Source organism: Dendropsophus ebraccatus, chromosome 13, assembly GCF_027789765.1.
Source record: "Dendropsophus ebraccatus isolate aDenEbr1 chromosome 13, aDenEbr1.pat, whole genome shotgun sequence".
NCBI classification, from domain to species: domain Eukaryota; kingdom Metazoa; phylum Chordata; class Amphibia; order Anura; family Hylidae; genus Dendropsophus; species Dendropsophus ebraccatus.
Window position 1 is genome coordinate 41,301,958 of NC_091466.1, and position 21,915 is coordinate 41,323,872.

At 42.5% G+C, this 21,915-nt stretch overlaps 1 protein-coding gene across 2 annotated transcripts in view; it reads left to right on the top strand.

The window, feature by feature from the left end:
- The window catches only part of INF2 (inverted formin 2), a 57,027-nt gene extending 35,112 nt beyond the window's left edge, over positions 1 to 21,915 (top strand). The window contains exons 6-23 of one of the 2 annotated variants that reach the window (XM_069950912.1): positions 846 to 987; positions 1,098 to 1,239; positions 1,349 to 2,200; positions 2,305 to 2,450; positions 2,527 to 2,588; positions 3,860 to 3,962; positions 4,746 to 4,831; positions 5,142 to 5,242; positions 5,343 to 5,413; positions 6,497 to 6,604; positions 6,706 to 6,776; positions 7,803 to 7,923; positions 8,640 to 8,804; positions 9,355 to 9,457; positions 11,826 to 11,972; positions 14,475 to 15,587; positions 19,276 to 19,329; positions 21,323 to 21,915. In XM_069950912.1, coding sequence (XP_069807013.1) covers positions 846 to 987; positions 1,098 to 1,239; positions 1,349 to 2,200; positions 2,305 to 2,450; positions 2,527 to 2,588; positions 3,860 to 3,962; positions 4,746 to 4,831; positions 5,142 to 5,242; positions 5,343 to 5,413; positions 6,497 to 6,604; positions 6,706 to 6,776; positions 7,803 to 7,923; positions 8,640 to 8,804; positions 9,355 to 9,457; positions 11,826 to 11,972; positions 14,475 to 15,587; positions 19,276 to 19,328 — 3,586 coding nt within the window. In that variant the 3' untranslated portion in view covers position 19,329; positions 21,323 to 21,915. The remainder of the gene's footprint in view (positions 1 to 845; positions 988 to 1,097; positions 1,240 to 1,348; positions 2,201 to 2,304; positions 2,451 to 2,526; positions 2,589 to 3,859; positions 3,963 to 4,745; positions 4,832 to 5,141; positions 5,243 to 5,342; positions 5,414 to 6,496; positions 6,605 to 6,705; positions 6,777 to 7,802; positions 7,924 to 8,639; positions 8,805 to 9,354; positions 9,458 to 11,825; positions 11,973 to 14,474; positions 15,588 to 19,275; positions 19,330 to 21,322) is intronic. The other variant, XM_069950913.1, reaches the window with a different exon arrangement.

Genomic DNA, 21,915 nt, shown 5'->3' on the forward strand with positions numbered 1-21,915 from the left:
CTGAAAGAACGCTGCGTGTATGTAATGCAGCCGCCCCCTTAACCCCTTCGGCTCCCGCAACGGTCCCGCACAGCTGTCTCCATACATTACCTGGCTCTGGCTGCACGGGGTCCCGGCGTCTTGCTCTGCCGCCCAGCCAATCAGTGTGTTGCCCAGCCGCAGCCACTGATTGGCTGGGCGGCAGAGCAGGACCCCGTGCAGCCAGAGCCAGGTAATGTATGGAGACAGCGGTGTGGGAGCCGAAGGGGTTAAGGGGGCGGCTGCATTACGTACACACAGCGGTCTTTCAGACCACTGCTTGTATGTAGTGATACAAGCAAACCCAACACACACAAACAAACTAATGCTCACCTGGCCCAGCCCTGGTTCCTTCGTTCTCTCAGGACTAAGCCAGGTCAGGTCATAATATGTATGGGGGCCAGGGGGGGGGTCTTGTGGCTGGAGGTGCAATGCTGCATACTTTTGCAGGTAAACTGCTTGCAAACTACACAGCCATTAACAGTATTAAAGGGGTTATTCAGCACTACAAAAACATGGCCACTTTCCCACCTCTCTTGTCTCCAGATTGGGTGGGATTTCAAACTCAGTTTCATTGAAGTAAATGGAGCTTAATTGCAAACCACACCTGAACTGGAGACAAGAGAGGGGGGGGGGAGTAGCCATGTTTTTGTAGCGCTGGATAACCCCTTTAATTGAAAAAGCATGCCCAGAAAAGCATGTCCAAACGTTTTTCAAATGCATGGTCTCCCCTATTTCTGCAGTGTTACAATAAGTGATCTCAATTAGATGTATAACTTCTTTTGTCACATACGTTAACCACTTGATTTCCTTTCCTTTTGGTTCAGGGATCTGGAGGATGATGACTTGTTAGTTCAGGCCTGTGTGTTTGAGGAAGCCAAGTCGGAGGATGATGAAGATCTTCTTAAGATTTATGGAGGGATTGATATGAACAACCATCAAGAGGTTTTCGCAACACTCTTTAACAAAGTACGTGTATATTATGTATGGTGGACGACCTTCTTCAAAAAGACCTAGTTACAATGAAGTCATTGCTAAGGTTACATGTTTTTAACGTCTCAACTATTCTTATTTTGCAGGTAAGTTGTTCACCTTTATCCATTCAACTACTCTCCATTTTGCAAGGTCTTTTGCACCTTGATGTATCGCATCCTTCCAGTCCATTACTCTGGGAAGCCTTGGAATTCCTGGTGAACAGAGCTGTATTGCTTGCAGATGACTGTACGTAACTCCTAAAATTCATTAAGTATTTTTATTTATTTATTTATTTTCCTTACATTGTACTTTATTTTGTCTAAGTAACAATCTTTTTCTTTGTTTATATGAACAGGCAAAAGTAACAACCTTGGGGAGGTCATGGATAGACTTTTAGCTTCCAAGAAACAAAGTAAACAAAAGACCAAAGATCAAAATGTCGAAAAAGTACACAAAAGTATACAGACAGACAAACCCAAAGATGAGACTTGTAATTTATCTAGTCATAAGGCAGCTGAGTCCTCAAAAGGTTCCCAAGAGAATTCATTAATTGAAAAGACTTCACCGACTCTTTTATCTGGAAGCCCTCCCTCTCATCCACCATTGCCAGGAAAGCAGTCTACGCCATCACCACCTCCTCCTCCTCCACCACTTCCCTCCATGGGAGTGTCACCTCCTCCTCCACCACCACCACCTCTTCCTGTCATGGATGGATTTCCATCTCCCCCTCCTCCGCTTCAAGGTGCTATGGTATCACCTCCACCACCACCACCACCTCCTCCTCCACCACCTCCTCTTCCAGGGATGGCTGGTATCCCTCCTCCACCTCCTCCTCTTCCAGGGATGGCGGGTATCCCTCCTCCACCTCCTCCTCTTCCAGGGATGGGTGGTTTCCCTCCTCCTCCACCTCCTCCTCTTCCAGGGATGGGAGGTTTCACTCCACCACCCCCTCCTCTTCCAGGGATGGGTGGCTTTCCCCCTCCACCACCTCCTCTGCCAGGCATGGGCGGACTTCCACCACCACCACCTCCTCCAGGAATGATGCCACCACCACCTCCTCCAGGGGGCTTTGGTGAAGAAGTTGTTGTTGCACATGTAAGTTATTCTTTGGGTTATGCAAGACCACCCAGCACCCACAAAGTCAATAGGCCATCATTAAAGATGAAAAAACTGAACTGGCAGAAACTGCCTCCTAATGTTGCCAAAGGTATGTCCCCTGTGTGTTTTATATATATATATTTATATCCTTCCGAGGTATCATTATTATATGTTAGAAGCAATTGCATAACTGTGACTTTTTTCTTATTTAAGGTGATCAGTCTCTGTGGTCTTCACCAAACACTGTTGTAGAAACTCCAGAACCCAACTACTCCAGCATTGAGCAGCTCTTCTGTCTTCCACAAACTCCAGCCAAGGACAAAGCAGCAGCAGCACCAGCAAAGAAACCTCCAAAAGAGGTACAGTACCACCATCCCCAAAATGCCACAATCATGTCACATCAGTTTCTTATGTTTTTATGTTTCCCCCCCCCAGATTTCATTCTTGGATCCTAAAAAGAACCTCAACCTGAACATATTTTTGAAACAATTTAAGTGGTAAGTCAGTGACGTATGAGTTTATGGAAGACCATGGTTTCCTTTATGGTCAAGTGGTGAGATCAAATTGTAAGCAAACATGCAACTCCCGGGGTGTAGCTATTGAGTTACAGAGATAAAGGTGGCAACTGGATCCAAAGTTCTCTACAACAGTGATTTTCAACCAGTGTGCCGCAACACATGGTCGGGTGTGCCGCGGGGAAAGTTCCCCAAACTATGGTGCCCCTGTGTTTTGTTCCCCGGCAATGCGCAGCAATCAGTGGTGGATTATAATGTGGGCGGTTGCGTGGTGCGCTGCGGCGGGCCGTGATGCACGCATCCAATCAACGTGCGCTATGGCCCGCCGCAGTGCACCATGTTCCCGGTCTCCGCTGATTGGAGGAGCACATCCGGGCCCTACGGGTGGCCAGTAGGTGAGGCGGACAGCAGCGGCGACCATCTCGGAGGAGGTGAGGAGGAAGGGGGGGAGAGAAACCTGGGGATGGGGGAGAGAAACAGCGGAGAGAAGCAGGAGGGAAAGAAGTTTGGTGGAGAGAAGCACTGAAGAGAAGCACAGGAGAGAAGCAGGGGGGAGAAGTATGGTGGAGAGAAGCACAGGAGAGAAGCATGGGGGATAGAAGTACAGGAGAGAAGCATGGGGGAGAAGCACAGGAGAGAAGCAGGGGGAGAAGCATGGGGGAGAGAAGAACACGAGAGAAGCATGGGGGAGAGAAGCACAGGAGAAAAGTAGTGGGAAGAAGTATGGTGGAGAGAAGCATGGGGGAGAGAAGCACAGGAGAAAAGTAGTGGGAAGAAGTATGGTGGAGAGAAGCAGGGAGGAGAAGTTTGTTGGAGAGAAGCACAGGAGAGAAGCATGGGGGAGAGGTATGGTGGAGAGAAGCACAGGAGAGAAGCAGGGGGGGAGAAGAAAACAGGCCCAGGTTTCACACTGAGTGAGTATAAATACATTTAGAATCTATATTATTAACTATATGTATAATATGTACTGTTTTAGTGTCATTTTGTGCCATTTTGGTTGGTGGTGTGCCCCGGGATTTTTTAAGTATAAAAAGTGTGCCGCGGCTCAAAAAAAGGTTGAAAATCACTGCTCTACAACATAAGAAGACACCAGCATTATAATGGGCACATGGGTGGTAGGGCTTTTACATTAGGGCCTAGAACACAGGTGTCAAACTCTCCAGCTCTTGCAAAAGTACAATTTCCATCGTGCCTGGACAGCTAAAGCTTTTTTATGTATTCTTGATTGAGGTGAACATTTCTTTGTGTTTTAGTCCCAATGAAGAAATAATTGGACTAATTGAAAAAGGAGATCGCTCCAAGTTTGATATTGAAGTTTTAAAACAATTCCTCAAGCTGCTTCCTGAAAAACATGAGGTAAGGGCAAAGTTGTATTGTATTCAAAAATATTAAAACAAAATGCAGTGGATTGACAGTATATTGAGGTTAACATAACCATCTTACGGTATGTTCACACGGAGCAAAAGCGTTGGAACTTGAATCCCGTTTGCCTCAATGTCACACAGTGTCTCTATGGGAGAGCTCACGCGCCTCCACTTCTGTCGCTCTCCGCTCAAAGAATTGACTGTTGCCACATGTAAGATCCATAGTGTTATCTTTTCTTATCTTTCATGTGATGGAGCTTTTTTTTGCATGAAGAAGTTTTGATTGATACCAAGTTTTACATATATATGACTTTTGGATCTCTTGTTTGTGTTGACAAAATACAGCAATTCTGGGAATGTTTCATTTTTATTTTACAGCGTGCGCCTTGCGGTATATATAGTGATATAGTTTTATAGCTTGGCTCATAACAGACGTGACAATACCAAACATGTATATGTTTTGTGCTTAAGTGTTTTACATAACGTTTTACTATATGTGGAGAATATAATGCATTTTTTATTATTGGGGAGAGTGTGGGGGGGGGGTTATGTTTTACTTTTTTACTTTTTATACTAGTGTTCATTACTGTAGACTAGTTTATACTAATCAGTGATATACTGATCTTATGTTTAAGAGACATACAGTACCAACCCTAATTAATCTGTGCTGACCTTATACAAGACAATACACCAAAATAGGGACTTTGGATTGTCTGATGTGTCACCCATGTACTAATTCCATTATTCATATATATTCTGCCATTTTTGGTTTTAGGTGGAAAATCTGAAGGCTTTCCAAGAAGATAAATCCAAACTATCAAATGCCGATCAGTTTTATTTGTTGCTTCTTGGTGTTTCAAAGTAAGTAGTTTAATTTTCTTTAAGAACAATTAACTAAAGTATTGATGTGGAAAAATGTCACCTTGGCCCCTATCCCATGAGAGAGGTGACATGAATAACACAGACTTTCGTTTGCCAATGGCGTCTGTCAAGGGGTGGGAGGATACTTTGAAACTTACAGTACCCATGTACTATATCTGTTAATATCAGTGGCCACTTTGAGAAAAGTATAGCTCTTTACCACACTCTTTGGGATCTGAGGGGGGTCTTCAATTTTCGTGAGCGACCCTAAGAATTCAGCTTTATTCATCATATCCAATTCCATTTGCAGCTATCAGCTGCGTATTGAATGCATGCTGGCTTGTGAAGAAAGTAGCCTCATGCTGGAAATGCTACGACCAAAGACAGAAGTTGTCAGCATTGCTTGTGATGGTAATTTTGTCTCGTTTTTCAAATCCATTATTGCTGACATGGTGTTACATAGCTGCTAATTGACATTATTTCTTTTCTTTTTCTTTTTTTTTTTCCCCAGATATTCTTGCCAGCACTAGGCTTCCAATCTTTTGTCAACTTGTCTTGAAAGTTGGGAACTTTTTAAATTATGTAAGTATCAAAAAATAGTGTTTTATAGTGGTTTCTCGGAATAAGGGCCTTATAGCATGACATGCTTTTGTAGATCAGCACCTATTTAAAGAGTCTATTAAGTGCTTTGACCACCGTATGGGGGCAACTACAGCTATGACTGTTGGTGTGGCCCATTGCTTACATTATTCCCTGCATTCCCTTTACACATGGAGTCATAAAGAAAAAGGGGGGGTTTGCTCGCCTTATTTGATAGGGTGATATCATCCTATTCGGGTGATAATTGTTCCTGTAATGACACCTTTATTATAACCATCATATTCCTTGTAAATGCTCCCTCACTTGTAATTCTATTCGCTACATAGGCTTTTAAAATATTTTATCTGACTTACTTTCTATGGTCACTTTCTTTACACAGCCTTAGGGCCCTAATACATTGAATGATTTTCTGCTGTATTGGGCAGATAACGCTCCGTGTAATAAAGACAACGATGAGCAATCGTTTAACTTGTCAGCTGATTGTTTTCTTTCAACATATTTAATAATTGGCCGGGTAATCCTTGTAATGGCATGAGTCAGTTTATAAAAAATACATTTTCAGCTATGCTTACCTTTCCACACTCCCCAGGTGTCCTGGCATGTGTCTGCATCCCGCCCTGACCGCAGCCGTCACTGAACTTCCCGCTCAACCAATCACTGGCCGCAGCGCTGTCTTGCCCTGTATGTGATTGGCTGAGCTAGTTGTTACTGCCGAGATGGGTTTTGTGGCAGCTGCAGTCAGTGAGGGACACAGAGGTATGGCAGGAGGACAATGGTGGAGCATGGAGAGGTAAGTGTTTTTTTTTTTATTGTTTTACCTCTTTAAAGCAAGGGCAGCACAGACATCGCTAATGATATCAGTGCAGCCCACCCACATGGTTGTCAAACCGTCTAATATGCTTGGTTAGTATGAGCTGACCTGGTAGGTCGTCTTTGTCTTACAGCAAGAGTTGGGCCATCTAATACAGCCTTTAGAGTTTAGTAAGCACATAATATAAGACCTAAAAATGGCATGATGATAACAAGTGGAAAAATATATTATATTTCATAATAATCGTCATCTAGGGAAGTCATACTGGAAATGCCAATGGCTTTAAGATAAGCACCTTGCTGAAGCTGACCGAGACAAAGGCCAATCAAACCCGTATTACTCTACTACACCATATCCTAGAGGTAACCTCCTCCTTTGATTTATAAAACATAATAATATAATACTTTCTTCATGACGTTACGCTGCCTTTTTATGTACATAATGTATTTTCCTACTATTCAAGGAAATTGAAGGAAATTATACAGATCTTCTTGAACTTCCAAATGACCTCGAGAAAGTATCGAAGGCTGCCGGGTAAGAACCAAAGTCTCTATAGGTTTTTCCTGAGTATGTCCTGCACCTGTGTGATAAGAAATGTATAGGCATGCCTTGTCTGTTTACATCTGTTTTGGAGGTTAGGAACCTCTCCCAGATTCTTAAAAAAATACCAGACAAAATAGTACAGCATGTAGCATTCTTTTCTACAGTAAGATGCCAGACATCATGCTGGTAAACCTGTGAACTCATTAACATGAATGGTGTCTGCCAGATGCCGTGTATTTTCAGAATTTAGGAAATCTAATTATTCTACTTTTTTTTCTTATGATGAAGAACAATGAAAGTGCTGAACACAGATGTGATCAAGACCAAAGATAATATTAATCATCCTGTAAAACCACTTATATAGTGATGTATATAAGGAATAACCATTATGGGGGTTGGCCACTTTATAGTAAAATTGGTCATTGCATAGTATTAGTAAGTGTACTCACTGCATTTACTGACAGCGATAGAGACACTGATGAAGCTAAAATCAGACTCTCCTGCTCTGTGGTGAGGCCATAAGATGGCTGACATGGAGGAGCATGTGACCATGCCTCGCCCCTACTGTCCACCACTGAGCCTGTATATGCCTATGAAGGACACTGAGGGTGGAGCATGGCCACATGCTCCTCCATGTCAGCCATCTTATGGACAGACTCACCACACAGCAGGACAGCCAAGCCTGGAGGAGGGGTGTCTGAGTTTAGCTCTGTGAGGGGCATAGGAGCTGTTGTCAGTATATACAGTGAGTACACTTACTAATACTGTACACTGAACTATTTTTACTACTATTTAAAATGGCCAACCCCTTTAACTTCCCATTGCTCCTGTAAGCATCAAGCTTATGCAGGGTAGCAGCCTTACACAGGATATGGTGCCTAAAGGAATCCAAATGTCCCTTTGCCTCATAAAAAGGGAATAGCACTGTAAATGTCATATACATTTTGCATTGGGGACACAGAGCTTAGTGCTCCAAAAATTAGTGTTTTCTTTTCTTTCTTTCTTCTTCTTTTTTAGAGTTAACATAGAAAATATTTACTCTGAAACCAGCAGCAGTCTTAAAAAATTAAAGGAACTGCAAAATAAACTCTTCAAGTCACCTACCGACGTGAAAGAACAGTACGAGAAAAGTATACAGGTGAGTTATAAGTGCATATATAAAAAAAAATTATCTCAAGTCTTCCAGTACTTATCAGCTGTTGTATGCCCTGCAGGAAGTTATGCATTCTTTTTAGTCTGACACAGTGCTCTCTGCTGCCACCTCTGTCCATTTTAGGAACTGTCCAAAGTAGAAGTAGTTTTCTATGGGGATTTGCCACTGCTCTGGACAGTTCCTGACAGGGATATAGGTGGCAGTAGAGAGCATTTTGTCAGACAGGAAATAATACATCACTTCTTGCAGGACATACAGCAGCTGATAAGTTCTGGAAAGCTTGAGATTGTTTAATAGAAGTAATTTACAAATCTGTATAACTTTCTGACACTGGTTGATTTGGAGGAAATAACTCTCCACAGTACCCCTTTAATATAATATATTTTACTGTAGTTATTTTGTCCATCAGTTACTTTGCTTTAAGAGCTATAAAGCTTCTCTTAGGCATTTTATTTCTAGTCTAATATTGTCTAAGGTATTGGAGACTTTTTATCAAGTTTATTTTCTTTATCTGTAACAATACAGTTCTGTAGAATATAGCAGAGTTTAATGTTTGGCAATCTTCAAAAGTCCCATAGATATTGAGTGGCGTGCTGGGCGATCTTTTTACAACCAGAAAGCCTCCTATGAGGCCATCAGTGGTGTGTGTATTGCTGCAGGAAGTATTTTACTAATAACTATATGCAATGCTGTATTTGTAGGACTGTATTGATGGCCTTAAGGGCTTGGAAGAACAGCTGGAAGATATTTCACAGAAGAAAAAGAAACTAGCAGATTACTTATGCGAAGACCTAGCAATACTTTCACTAGAAGATACTTTTGGAACCATGAAAACCTTTAGGGATCTCTTTGTGAAAGCAAGGAAGGTTTGTAGCCTTATAATTCTATCCTATAGTGGTAAATTCAGTGGAACGATAAACTCTTTAAACCTTGGTTTGGTTATTTTTTAATAGTAACATGGTACGTTGATACATGAATCGAGGATACCCACTCATTTTGAGATACTGTTTGTAAATTTATTAGAATCTTAAAGTGTAGCTGTCATGGCGGCTCGCTGCTGCATCAAAGGTGAAATCCTCTTAATCCAGAAGTTTGGGTCTCCATGGAATTGAACACATAATGAGATCATAATCCGTGTGACCCCCCATTGGATCCAACAGGGACACAACAGGGTGATCCGGCAGTGGCCGTTATGACATCTGGTGGAAAATGCAATATGAAGATTTTGAGGTTTTTGCTTAGGTTTGGTGGATAGATCCTCATGCAATCAATGTCACCATTATTTTTCTTCTGTGATTATATGTGATTGGAAATGTGTCTCCAATAAGTAACCTGTCAGTCTATCCTTTATTTGTGTCCCTGAATATGCTCAGATTTTTTTTTTTATCATTTATAAACATATTTTTTTTAATTTAGGAAAATAAAGACAGAAAAGAGCAAGCAGTAAAGGCAGAGAAGAGGAAAAAACAAATTGAAGAAGAAGAAGCAAAAAGACAGAAAGGAGATAATGGAAAAATCAGTAAGCTGCACTACAACTAAAAAAAAGCTATACACATATGAGAACAAGCTTGTTCAGCCAACAGTTATCTCTTCCGATCACATCACATATTTGCACACTCTTCTTGTCCCGGCCAAAACTCAGCAGGTTCAGCCAACATGTCTAACCTGTGTTTAGGCCCAAATCAAATTTTCTTATGGGACATTTAAGTATTTTTTAAAGGAAGAAAGACTGTATTTGGTTGATGCCAAATATGCTTTTAAAACTTATCTTTTAGGCTATGTTCACACACAATATTTTTGCTTCGAATTTTGGTCAGTATTTTGCAACCAAAACCAGGAGTGGACTGAAAACACAGAGAGGCTCTGTTCACACACTGTTGAAATTGAGCGGATGGCCGTCATTTTATGGCAAATAATTGCCGTTACTTTAAAGTGACACCGTCACCCCCAATAATAATTTTTCAATCTTTACAGGTGTGTGTAACCCGCCTATATCTCTCTGCATACCTGTAACTATTTTTCAGTTTCATGAAGTGGCTTACCCTGAAATTGTAATTTGGCCGAGTATCTTCTAGCGCCACTGGGCGGGGCTTGGTCCCTGAAGCGCCACATAGCCCCGCCCATTACAGCGCTGTTGACCCCGCCCCCTTGGGCTCCGTTTTGAGGCCTCCGTGACGTGCGCGTCCGCATCTCCCGCCGTCTTGCGCGTTCGGGAGTGTCATGTGGCGCGCAGGCGCAGAAGGTGACCGCCGGGTCACCCACAGCCGGGCTGTGCGTGCGATCGTACAGCCCGCCGATTACACCGGCCGCACCGTCCCTTGTTGTGTGGGACTCTCCGGAGGCCTCGCTGCGGCTGTGAAACCCTCCTCACAGCCAGCAGCGAGGCGCAGACATAGTGCGCAGGCGCACTGCAGCGTCCGCTGCGCACTGCGCATGCGCCGAAAAGGACCGCCGCAGTGCGCCTGCGCACTATGTCTGCGCCTCGCTGCTGGCTGTGAGGAGGGTTTCACAGCCGCAGCGAGGCCTCCGGAGAGTCCCACACAACAAGGGACGGTGCGGCTGGTGTAATCGGCGGGCTGTGCGATCGCACGCACAGCCCGGCTGTGGGTGACCCGGCGGTCACCTTCTGCGCCTGCGTGCCACATGACGCTCCCGCACGCGGAAGACGGCGGGAGATGTGGACGCGCACGTCAAGGAGGCCTCAAAACGGAGCCCAAGGGGGCGGGGTCAACGGCGCTGTAATGGGCGGGGCTATGTGGCGCTTCAGGGACCAAGCCCCGCCCAGTGGCGCTAGAAGATACTCGGCCAAATTACAATTTCAGGGTAAGCCACCTCATGAAACTGAAAAATAGTTACAGGTATGCAGAGAGATATAGGCGGGTTACACACACCTGTAAAGATTGAAAAATGATTATTGGGGGAGACAGTGTCACTTTAAAGCAGGGATGGGGAACCTTCGGCCCTCCAGCTGTTGCAAAACTACAATTCCCATCATGCCTGGACAGCTTTAGCTTCGCCTGTCCAGGCATGATGGGAATTGTAGTTTTGCAACAGCTGGAGGGCCGAAGGTTCCCCATCCCTGCTTTAAAACAACGGCCGTTAAATGGCATCCATGCACTAACAGTGTGTGAACATCGGGGGAGATTTATCAAACATGGGGGGGTAAAGTGAAACTGGCTCAGTTGCCCCTAGCAACCAATCAGATTCCACCTTTTATTATCCAAAAAGTCTGTGTGAAATGAAAAGTGGAATCTGATTGGTTGCTAGGGGTAACTGAGCCAGTTTCAATTTGCACCATGTTTAATAAATCTCCTCCATAGTCTTTCTGTGTTTTCAATCCACTCCTGGTTTTGGTTGCAAAATACTGAGCAAAAATACTGTGAATATGGCACCAGTGTCCTCATACCATTCCTTTCAAAATGTACTTACAACTGTAGCCATTAAAACATTACTTTTAGGACAGAGATATCTGTATATCTAGATTTTCATAATGGCCAATGGTCCAGTTTGTTGTTTTTATTGCATGCTTATCCGTATGTATTTTATTTTTATCCAGATTTACAAACCAAGGATTGAATGGCCTTTAGGGGAAAAAAATATTGTTTATACACTTTCTTTTGTCATCTTTTTCCTATTTTCTTTAAAGGGTGTCTTTCGCTTAAAAAAAAAAAGTGTCCTAGTTGTCATGTCAGAGGTTTTGATTGACATTGACCAGTATATTGCTTAGCTTAGCGTGTCCATTTATCAGTGGGATCTCAGCACTCGGACCACGAATGATCAAAACTTCTGACATATTAGTTTTTCATTGTAATACATACCTTTTTAAGAAAAAAAAAATCTCCAAACTAATATATTTTGCAATTTTAAATTTTATTTTTTTTAATAAGTTCGGAAAGGAGGAGCAAAGTTGGAAGAAGGCTGCATCATCGATGCTTTACTGGCCGATATTAAAAAGGGATTTCAGCTCCGTAAGACTTCAAAAAGCAAACCGGAATCAGAGGATGCTCAAAGGAACTCAAATAGTGAACTGAATGGTAACGTTACCCCAGCTTTTCCCCGGAGGCCAGTTAGGTCTCCTATGCGAATGCATCTCTCAAGCTTTGCTTTCACAAAAGACTAACCATTATGGCTTGGGCCCTGCTTCATTTGGACTGCATGCCTCCCATTCTGCTACTAATTCTTTTTCTTGCTTTGTTTGAAAAAAAAAATGAAAAATAGATGTCTATGTGGAAAGTATTTCAGAAAAAAATACTTTATCTGCATGTAATTGTATTGCTAATTTCTTTTTGCCCTTTTTTTTTTTTTTTTTTTTTGCTTCTATTTTATACATGCAAAACTTGTACATAATGCTGCATGAAAAGAATGTGCATGTGATCAGGATTTTTCTTGTTTTCATTTTGGGGGTCAAGAGCACTTATGTTTTCAAAAACAATTATATTCATTGTCAAATGAGTACATGCTGCCTTTTAATATGACCTTTTGTTACCATAGAAGAAATTAAGTATTCATATCCTCTGTGTATTACAGTCCCTGAGTAGCTCAAAGTATTCTTAGGCCGGTTTCATGCAGTTGTAGTGTGAGGATATTTTCCTTTCCATATTATAGACGCAATGCCTAGATGTCTTCATTCCACCAAACATGGATCACCATAGAACCTATACTGATCAACATTCAGTTTAGTACAGTTCACAGGTCCTTGCCTTGTCCAGGTTTAGAGATGAGCGAACCTCGAGCATGCTCGAGTCGATCCGAACCCGAACTTTCGGCATTTGATTAGCGGTGGCTGCTGAACTTGGATAAAGCCCTAAGGCTATGTGGAAATCATGGATATAGTCATTGGCTGTATCCATGTTTTCCAGGCAACCTTAGAGCTTGATCCAAGTTTAGCAGCCCCAGCTAATCAAATACCGAACGTTCGGGTTCGGATTGACTCGAACCCGAACCCGGTTCGCTCATCTCTATCCAGGTTCAGAAAAACATGGCTTCCTTTTATCCCCACATGAATATATTCCAGCTCAGTTCCATTGATGCAAATAGTGTTAAGGCCCTATTACACGGAACGATTATCGGCCGAATCCGCCCTATCTGGCCGGTTATCGTTCCGTGTAATAAACACTATGGTCAGCAGATGACAGCGATCAATGGCTGATTGTTGATTTAGGTTTGGACCAATAATTGTCGGGTACCGACCGCACATCGCTGCGCGGCTGAAGATTTTACAAAGTGTATACGTGTATACCCATCTATGATCAAGGGCTCCCCTTGCGGTCTGCTTTTCCCTGAATCCCGCGCGCTGCAGCTTAAGAGCGGCCTGTCAGCTCAGATATGCCGCTCTGAAGATGCAATGCGCGGGACCAGGGAGAAGCGGACAACAAAGGGAGCCCTGGACCACGGACAGGTAATGTATGGAGTTTAAGCAAGGGCTGCAAGGACATCGGTAACGAGGTCCATGCAGCCCTTGTTAAACGATTATCGGGCTGTGTAGTAGGCCCAGTAAATGAGCTTTGATCTAGCAAATTGGCGCTCGTTTACAGTTATTATCGGGCCGTGTAATAGTACCCTTAGGCTGTAATACCCCACACAACCTGTGACTAGGTGTGCAACTGTTTTTAGAAGAAAGCAGCCATTATTTTCTAATCCTGGGTAGGCTGGGTTCACAATACATTTTTGCAACCATTTTTTTAATCCGTTTTTTGCAAAAAACGGATGAGAAAAACGGATGCATTTGTGTGTATCGGTTTTAAAAAAAACTAATTGCAAAAACATAGTGTGAACCCAGCCTAACCTCTTTAACAAGGACTCAAAAATGAGGCCATTTAATAGCAAGCTCAAACAGGTCTTATGGACTTACTACAAACTCATTTCCTCTTCTTTTCCAAAAAGAACAGTACAACTTTCCTCCTACTCAGGGATTGGACTATAGAATTACAGTAAATGACCCATGTTGGGATATATACTGTAAAATATATTGATAAATGTGACCATGAACTGCATCTTTCCATATCTGATGGCAAAGGATTTTCCCTAGATATTTATTGGTATGATTGGGATACCCATGTGGTGTCAATTCATTGCTTGCACAGATTCAATGCTGTGCCCACTGTATTGGGAATGGAACAAAGCTGCAATACTAGACAAAGCCGCAACCATATTATTGGCACTGTGCCTGTGTAAACAAAGAAGCAGATGCAGTGCCTTCAAAAAATAAGAGATTGTAAGCCATAGGTTGTCTTTATAGAATTTAGATTTTTGGTTAATTTTTTGAAATGTAGGCTAGAGCTCCTATGCAAAAAAAAAAAGGAATAAAATTTTAGCTACTTGGCCCTTCCTGTTTACTGTTTTAGTTTTTGTGACATGTTTTATGTTTGTATGATAGGATCTGTATGAAAGCAGATTTGTCTTTCTGACTAACCAATATTATTCTGCATGACTAACAAATATCTTGGCTTGTGCACTGGAGGTATGTTTCTTCATGTGCTTGCGTTGCCTTTCAGATTTATGATGCTAAAAGTAGTGTCTAATCCTATTTTACAAAGGCAAACCAGGACAAGTAAAGGACAGAGACTCAAAAAAGTTGGGTACAGTAACAGAGACTTCTGTCTCTAACGGTGAAGATAACGCAAAACCATCTACTTCTATCGAGGGCAACAAAGACCAAAAGGACATGTCAGCAGATAATGGAGGAACAGAGGGAAATATGTGTAAGGCCACTCAAGGTACACAAAGTTGTGATAAAAATGAGTCATTGGCCACAATTGCTGTCCCTAACATGACCACAGAGGCTTTAAACACCACTAAAGTACACAGAGAAAATCTTCCTGAAAATCCTAAGCAAAATCTTCCTAGTGATTCCAATGCCCCAAAGAGTAGCAGTGTTGAAGCCAAAAATACAGGATGTCAGGAAGATGTTGCACAGACTCATGAGGTGCCACCAAATTCCACAAACGACTTGGATAAATCTTATTGTCAACCAGATGTAGTAGACTCCAAAAACACAACATTTTTGAAAGACATTCCTCATGACCAGAATAACAAAACAACTGAGAGCTCAAAAATAAAGGAAGGGACATCGGGTGACCCTTCACCAGAGAAGAGAGGATCAGTCAATGTTTCTTCAAAGGAGATCTCATTGAATGACAATTCTCTTTTAGTTCAAGATCACATTCAGCATCAGCCATCAACAAGAGATGAGATGATGACAGTGGATGAGGCCCCTGTGGATGGGAAGAGTGAAGCTGCTGATTCCACACCAGCAGGCCAGATTGGGACCTCTGAAAAGTCATCACTAATAGTACAAAGCAAAGCGATCTCTGATGAACCCCCATCCATCCAAACTGATAGGACCACTGATAAATTACCACCAGTCCAGAACATTGGAGTTGAAGATGTCTCCCCATCAGTTCAGAGTGAAGGAGCCACAGATGTTTCCCAGCCAGCTCAAAAAAATGGATCACTTGAAGGAGCTCTACCAAATAACAGCAGGGTGTCGGCTGAAGGAGCCCCACAAACCAAGGAAAATGTTCTAAGTGATGGCTCCATTTATAGATCTTTGGAAACATCTACACATTCACATTCTTCTGATAGTTCAAAGGTCAAAAGAAGCTCAACGAAAACTAAAAAGAAGAAAAGGGACTCAAAAAGTGGAGAAGGTAATTTCTCATAAAATATTTTATCATTCCCTTAGGTTAATTACCTGAGCTATATGTAGGATGACATTATCTAACAAATAGTAGTGCTTTATTATATGTTCCAAAATTCTATATCAATCTACCTCATGCAATTAGCTGTACTATGGGTCCATATAAGCCCTAGGTTAAGGGAAAGCACAATAGGATAGGGATGACCTTTTTTTTTGTTAAATTTGTCCCTTATAGGAAACAAAAAGAGAGGGCTGCCTCCTGGTGCAGAATGTAGTAGGCTAGTGTGTCTATTCCAGTGATAGATGGACGCACTAACCTTGTGGAGTTGTGCAATGATAGGCACAACTCTACTGTAGGCATATGATGTCTTATTCAAATATTTTATTGGGTTTTAAAGAAAAACAATTACCATACAGTAATTATCCAAGAGTGGATAATAAGAAAGAACATAACAATACATAACAAATTCAAACATTACAGTGCATTTCCATTAACACATAAATGAAAGATAATTCGGGAGATGAGAGAAGCATATTAGCACTAATACCTAGAGAGGTGCTTCGCCAGGAGTTAAGTATATGAGGAGGGGGTGAGGTAAGGAGGGGTGGGTAGGAGGGGGGAGAGGAAGAAGATAGAGGGGGGGGGGGGAAGCTTGTGGTAGTGATTGTTCAAGGTTCCGCATAAATAAGAGCAAATAAAGGACCATGTGTACATTTGATCATCATCTTAGTTATCAGCCCCTTAAGGCACTTCTGGTGAGATTGGAGGCAGCAGATTTCTAAATTGTAGCCACTTTTCCCATTTGGTACAACATGCTTTATTGCTTGATTTATTAGCAGCCCCCATCATGTGTTCCATTATAAAGTTGTGGTGAACAGTGTTAATGATTTCTGATACTGTTGGCACATTGACCGATTTCCAACATTGGGCAACTTTGGATCTGGCAATGACTAAGACATGAAATACTATAGTCCTATCGGAAATTGGTAGGTCTTCTAATCCCAAGGACAAGAGAGCAAGTCCAGGTCCCCATGGGATCCTGTATCCTATTATTTGTGTCAGCAAGGAAGATATGGATTCCTAATAATTGGAAATTTGACTACATGACCACCATATATGTGTAATAGATCCTATTTGGGAGTGGCATCTCCAACAAAGGGGAGAGGTACCTGGAAAAAATGTTGAGAGTCTATAGGGGGTAAGGTACCAATGGTATGTTAACTTCCTTGATGCCTCTAGGTGGGTGGCACACTTGGAAAGGCTGTGAGGGAGTCTGAAGGAATTTAACCATTGCTCCTTTGTGAAACATTGGCCTAGATCCGTTTCCCATTTCTGCATAAATTGTAGGGGTACCTCTGATTTATTTAGTAGTGCCTGATATGCTAAAGAGATACCTTTAGTTGTTTTAGTAGTGTCATAGAAATACCTTTCATATACAGTTACAGGTTTGGAGTTCGTAGGGGGTACGGTACTCGCAAAGTGTCGTATTTGAAGATATTTAAAGAAGTCTTTGTTTAGTATTTGGTATTTTTGAGAGATTCTTGAGAATTGTAATAATTGGCCCTTTTTAATAGAGTTGGTGTAACGTTTTTAGGGTAGCTTCACATGTACCGACTCGCAGCGTTAATAACACTCTGAGTCGGCTAGGTCCTGGCAGATCACTTTCACTACATACACACAGCGGTCTGAACGACCGCTGCGTGTATGTAATTCTGCCAGCCGCTTAACCCCTTCAGCTGCCGCCCCGCTCCCGCTCTGTATACATTACCTCTCCTCACTGCACAGGGTCCCGGCGTACTGCTCTCCCGCCCGGTCAATCAGTGTGTTGCCCTGCCGCAGCCACTGTTCGGCCGGGCGGGAGAGCAGTACGCCGGGACCCCGTGCAGTGAGGACAGGTAATGTATACAGAGCGGGTAATGTATACAGAGTGGGAGCCGGGCGGCAGCTGAAGGGGTTAAGCGGCCGACAGAATTACATACACGCAGCGGTCGTTCGGACCGCTGTGTGTATGTAGTGAAAGTGATCTGCCAGGACCTAGCTGACTTGGAGCGTTATTAACGCTGCGAGTCGGTACGTGTGAAGCTACCCTTATACCTGAGTATATCCGAGTCTAGGATTAGTCACTGGATAACCTCTAATGGCAGTTTAGCAAAGCGAGGTGGGAGTAAGTGTAAGTGGGTTGTCGCTATTTGCCACATATGTAAGGTGGCCTTTACTGTTGCGGAAATTTGAACGGTGGGTAGAAGCATGCAGAATTGTGTCTCAAGAGATCAGAGGAACCAAAGGAGAACCCGTAGGTTCAATGATGTGTCCACTCTTCATGCTTGATAAAGGTCTGTGATTTAATAGACAGACTAAAACCCATTGCGTAATAAAACAGAACGAATGAGTCGCATCTCTGTGTGATGCTCCAACTGTGATTTTGCTGGTCTTCGAGACGTCTACCTGCGCTGACCCTTCTACGGGTTCTCCTTAGGTTCCTGTGATCTGTGAGACACAATTCTGCATCCTTATAGGAAATGCATATTTGGTATCAGACTAATCCCTCCTACATTGTACACATGCTTGTGAGATTTTATAACAGGTGCAATGAAAGGGACATAAAGAACAGAAATCTGTCCCTAGACTAGTGCAGTCTCCGAAAAAAAAGAAGTACAGCCTATCCCTCTTAGACTACAGAATACTTATAAAGACCCCTGTGTGTATATTTGAAAGGTGAGCGTATACATTTAGATAAATTATAAATGTCAGTAGAGCAGGTCAAGATCTAAGGTATGAGAGTGTCCCAACTTTCTTAACAGCAGATGGTGGTGGAAAGTGGGGAGGATTGAGCAGTGGGAGGAGGATAACAAAGAAAAGCCGCCTCTAGAGTTGACTTAAGTAGTATTCACACATTAGCAGTTTTGTTGCATTTCTTTGTTTACATAAGAGCTTAATTGATGATATGGGCTCTGCAATTTTTTCTAAGTTAACTGTCGGGGCTTTGCCTCATAAACCGCATTACCGGGCTTCATCGCAGCCGGTTTTCTTGTCACAAACAGTCTAATTAAGCCTGGTAATGCTGATCACATGGCAAAGCCCAGGCTGTCAGTTTAGACAGAACTGCAGAGCCACATAATTCAATTATGTAAACAAAAAATGCAACAAAACTGTGAATGTGGGAACAAAGCCTTATTCCCTTCCCACTTCTGAGAACATATGCACATTATTGTGAATACGTCATAATTCCAGAAAATGAAAGCTACACCTGAACACACAGATTTGTGTCATTTTTGAGGTTAACACTTAATAATTTACGTCTGTGACGCCTGTGACTGAACCATCAGGTTCTGGCCAGGAGAATCTTCTACATTATTGGCTATCTGTATGGTCTAGTATCCAGGTTTTCTGACCAAGTCAAACTGCAATGCTATAAACTCTTAAAGGCCACTTTAAGAATACTATAATATAGTCACATTTTAGTGCTGTATGGCCATAATATCTGGACCTTCTTGAACTATAATGAACCCAACTTAGATCTCTTTAGGGTTCTTGGGTGATCAAAGTATAATTCAGTTGAACTACAGGAGGTCCAGATATTTTGGTGAAATGATGGGTTGATAAATAGTGAAGTACATGATACCTGGATGGTTTTCCTAACACCTATATGCAGTAATTGTGTCTATAGCAATATTCAATTTTCTCTCTTGCAAAACAGAGCTTGGAGTTGAGTCTGGCACACACAAAACAAAGAGTTGTGTGGTACAGTAAGGTAGGTGCGGAAGTTTAGTAGGCTTTATGTCAACTAATGTCACATACATTCTCAAACCCCCACTCCATGCCCTTTCTACAAATTTTTACAAAACTAATCATATCCTTAAGTGTTTGCCTCCCTGTATTCTATGTGTCTTATGTAACTTACAAAATAATCAAAGCTTGTATCTGTTTCATGCTCCCAATCCAATGATCAATAATCATTCGGAACAGCCAGTGGGTGTGATTCTTCCTCAAGACCTTAAACTATGAAGAGGCAACCATATGGTGGTATTCATGTAAATTACCTGAATTCACTTGGAATTACCAAGTGAATGGATAAACTTCGTGACTCTTTAACTAACAAGATAGTTGCCTTTATGATATTCAGCGGGTGAATATTAGGCTTTTGAATTTTAAAAAAATTGTGGTTGGGTGCCAAATTGTGCAAATTTGTTTTATCCCATGAATGCCTATGGGACAAGATTGGGTGTCCTAATTTTACCCTTTTGCCTAATACCCATTAGGCCAGTTTCAGCTGACTATGATCTAATCCTGTTATACAGTCAGAAGACTCAGACATTTCTATGTTCACTATATTCATATGTCTATTGCCTCAGAACTCTATGGTTTGGTTTAGTAGTAATACAAAGTCAGATTGATACCCTCATATCATGGGCACTAAAATTGGTCCACATTAGGCCATAGGGAGATCTAATCGTAGACATGACCATGTTATACCTTATTGGCAAGCCATAACGTCTACCGTTTCTGCTCACCCCACTAGGCTGTTTTACCTCTCTACATACTATACAAGGTACAGTATGTCAAAATTAAAATGATTTTCTTTCCCTTTGCTTTATACTTTCCAAAATGTTCAATGTCGATATTTTATGTATCTTGTGTTTTGTCCTTTCCTATTATAGTATCAGATACTATATGTAAAATTGTAACTGTAGTTGGTTGTCATAATTGGGCAATCAGCCATGCTGCCTCGTAAACTTTACACCCCGTATGCTCCAACGGTAAACGAATTTTTAGCGTGCCTTCACACGTACTAGATCTGCAGCGGATTTCACGCTGTGGATCCAGTGCTATTTATCCCGCTGTATGTGAGTTAATCCCCCCCCCCCCCCGCCGCCGAGAGCATACATTACCTGCTCGGTGCCGCGGCTGCATGTGAGGCTCCCGGCTCCGGTCCCTCTCAGCCAATCAGTGCTGCCGTGCACTGATTGGCTGAGCAAGACTGATGGGAGCCAGGAGCCTCACATGCAGCCGCAGCGCCGAGCAAGTAATGTATGCTCTCGGCGGCGGTGGGGTTAACTCACATACTCACAGCGGGATGTCAATCTTGCTGTATGTGCTCTCATAGGGATGAATGGCACTAGATCAGCAGTGTGAAATCCACTGCGGATCCAGTACGTGTGAAGGCACCCTTAAAGACGATGTACCATCAGGTACATCCTCTTTAATCTGACCCAGGGATAGAACAATGCCGTCACGGGGAAGACTATACCGTCGTCCGTTTTTTCAACCGCAGCCCGGTTCCCATGTACAGCGTTGTTCTGTCAACGGGTCCCGGGCCGGAGCTGAAGCACAGGAGGAGGGAATTCCCTCCCCTCTATGATGCGGCTTCATTAGAATCAATGGAGCCGTGTCATACAGGGGGGGATTCCTCCCACTGGGGACAGGCCAGCCCACCACCTGTGCTTCAGCTCCGGCCCAGGACCTGTGAATAGAACAGCGCCATACACGGGAACGGGGCAGCGGTTCAAAAAACAGACTGCGGCAAAATTTTTAAAAAAATCCAAAAATAAAGTGCTGTCACCTATTTGTTTTGACCCCTGTGAGTTTACAGAAATATACATGTCCAGCACATATCATTAGTCATCTTTCTCATCTTCAAGCATCTGTCGAAATGGGTGTATCAGACGTTTCGTGTCGTCCGGGTCACATGACCACAATAGTCCAAAAGTTGTTTTCCTGACTAGTCTGCCTTTATTCCAATGCAGGTTTCAGGACAAGGAAAATCCCCAAGCAATGAAGGACTTGGAGAAAACTCATATTATCTGTTTCACTTCCCCTATAAAACAGTATCACTTCCTGCTTCTTGGACAACATGCTGTATATAACTTTTTTGTTTGTTTTTTCTCACATTTTTGTATATAAAGTTTATTGTTCCTTTATCACTGAAGTCACCTACAGATCCCTTTTTAAAAAGGAGATTTTATATTTGGTAATGCCTGCACTATATGTATTAGCACAAAGCCTCCTTTACCTTCTAGTAATGAGGCATAAACATTGAGGATTCTCTCTGGATGAGAGTCACAATAGAGAAAAAAATGGCCATAAAAAAATCTAAATTTACTTACCAAAATTTTTATTTCCTGGAGTCCATAGGCAGCATTTATGTAAACACTATGGAAGAAACTGCCTCATTTCCTGATTATCCTACAACAGGACAACACATGTCCTCTGCTGCTGGCATAGCTGCTCTTACCTCTATGACCATGCCTCTCCGTTGGTGGCTCAGCCACTTCGATTTATCATGAAACACTATGCTCTAAAACAAAGTTGCTAAGCCACTATTGGGGTAAAATGGTCA